The sequence below is a fragment of the Acanthamoeba castellanii genome, assembly GCF_000313135.1.
Source record: "Acanthamoeba castellanii str. Neff unplaced genomic scaffold scf7180000084761, whole genome shotgun sequence".
Taxonomy (NCBI): Eukaryota; Discosea; order Longamoebia; family Acanthamoebidae; genus Acanthamoeba; species Acanthamoeba castellanii.
This window is the reverse complement of record NW_004457596.1, coordinates 319,357-320,992: the sequence shown is the minus strand read 5'-3', so window position 1 is coordinate 320,992 and position 1,636 is coordinate 319,357. Positions and strand designations below refer to the sequence as shown.

General features: G+C 44.6%; 2 protein-coding genes across 2 annotated transcripts in view; both read right to left on the bottom strand.

Annotated features, from left to right (window-relative positions):
- The window catches only part of ACA1_230080 (RecF/RecN/SMC domain containing protein), a gene marked incomplete at both ends in the record, with an annotated part of 2,791 nt that extends 2,269 nt beyond the window's left edge, over positions 1–522 (bottom strand). Inside the window, 3 exons of the mRNA XM_004346538.1 lie at positions 186–234; positions 319–357; positions 429–522. Coding sequence (XP_004346588.1) covers positions 186–234; positions 319–357; positions 429–522 — 182 coding nt within the window. The remainder of the gene's footprint in view (positions 1–185; positions 235–318; positions 358–428) is intronic.
- A 1,046-nt stretch (positions 523–1,568) lies between these two features.
- Positions 1,569–1,636, bottom strand: part of ACA1_229970 (uncharacterized protein) — a gene marked incomplete at both ends in the record, with an annotated part of 1,611 nt that continues 1,543 nt past the window's right edge. The window contains one exon of the mRNA XM_004346537.1: positions 1,569–1,634. Within this exon, the coding sequence (XP_004346587.1) occupies positions 1,569–1,634 (66 nt within the window). The remainder of the gene's footprint in view (positions 1,635–1,636) is intronic.

The following is a 1,636-nucleotide window of genomic DNA, read 5'->3' as shown; positions in this document are numbered from 1 at the left end:
AGCGAATGATGTGAAATAAATAACAAATAAGTATTAAAAAATAAACAGCAATCTCGCACAGGGAAGCGTCGATCAGCATTGTCGAAGTGAATTTCGACATAGGCCGACATCACGTTTGAGCCAGCGCCTTCCTGAAAGGCAAAATTGTTAGCTAAAAGCGCGGTTAGGCAGCGAGGACCACGTACATGAAGCAGGGCCTGCCTCTCATCAGCGCGAAGATTCGAGAAAAGATCGCTGAGCACGAAACGGATGGCTGAAAGGGAATGATGCCTGGTGAGATTAAATTAAAAGACGAATAATCGTTCGATGATGGCGTACCGAAAAAGAAATTGGACTTGCCCGAGCCGTTGCGCCCCACTGGCGAGCAACAGTGAAAGCTTCGTGTCAATCATTAATTCGTTTGTATGGGGCGAGCGGCCGGGGCGTACCGATGACATTACTGCCCTTACTGAAAGGCTCCAAGTCCAATAGCTCTTTGTAGCTCTTGAACCCCTGAATTACGACCTTTTTGATATGCACCATGTTGGTCGCTGTTGTATCTATTGCGACTACTTCCTGTTCCCGCCAAATGCGGTTTTTCCCGCCAAACACGCACTGCCATTGTGGACGTGTTCCTGGAACAGCTGAATTTGCGTTGACGATTTTCTTTTTTCTTTGTTTTCGAAGAAAATCCAGACCAAATAAAGAAATAGAAATCACCAGCGCCAACTTGGGTAGGCGGCACAAAACAAAGAAAAGGCTTCATCACAGCACATTGGCCAGCCCATGGCTTTGGTGATGTACCTCAGGGGGTTCTGATCAAGGAGCCAGTCAATGATTGAGGATAGGCTGTAGATGTGAGGGACTGGAGTATGTGATAAAGTAAGTGTCTGGTTGTATATATTTTTGGTTGTCACACACATGTACATGACAGAAATTGGTCATTCCTTTTTCTCTCTCTCATTATAATGGTATTTTAATGCTACCCATTGACAAGTTTATACATGTTGTTGTTGACATTCCAGTGAGAAAACTCATCATTGGCGTTGTGGTTGGTCAGTATTTGGCCTCTTATCCTCCATTTTGGCCTATTTTCTTCGATTTTGTGCATTTTCCCTCCCTTTTCTTTATCATCCTTTCAGGCCTGAATACTATTATGTGTGAGAAAATTTATTTTTATGTTTTAAAAAAAGGAGACCCAGGGAATTTTAACATGGATGAAGAGCAGGCAACGCACCGCCGCTGTCTTGCAGATGGTAGTGATTCTGAAGCCGAACGGATAAAGCGGAGGGAGAAGAAGCGGAACCGAAAGGAGAGGAAACGTAAGCAAAAGAAGAAAAGGTCCTCATCTTCGTCGAGCGATAGCGATGATTCCTCCTCATCTTCCTCTTCCTCTTCCTCTTCATCCCGTAAGAGGCGACGAAAAAAGGCCCGTGCGGCAGCACTGAAGGTAGGCTGCTCCTCCAATTTTCCATCTACCTGTTTCAGGAACTGATTTTATTTACAAAAAAGAAATTGATGTCTGAGTCCTTCTACGACAAGACCTCCTCCAGCAAGTACCAAGTCGGGTACGCTTTCATTGATTATTATTATAATGAAAGCTTAACAAATGGCCTTGGGGTAGGGACGAGATCTGGCACCACGGGAGCTATTTCCT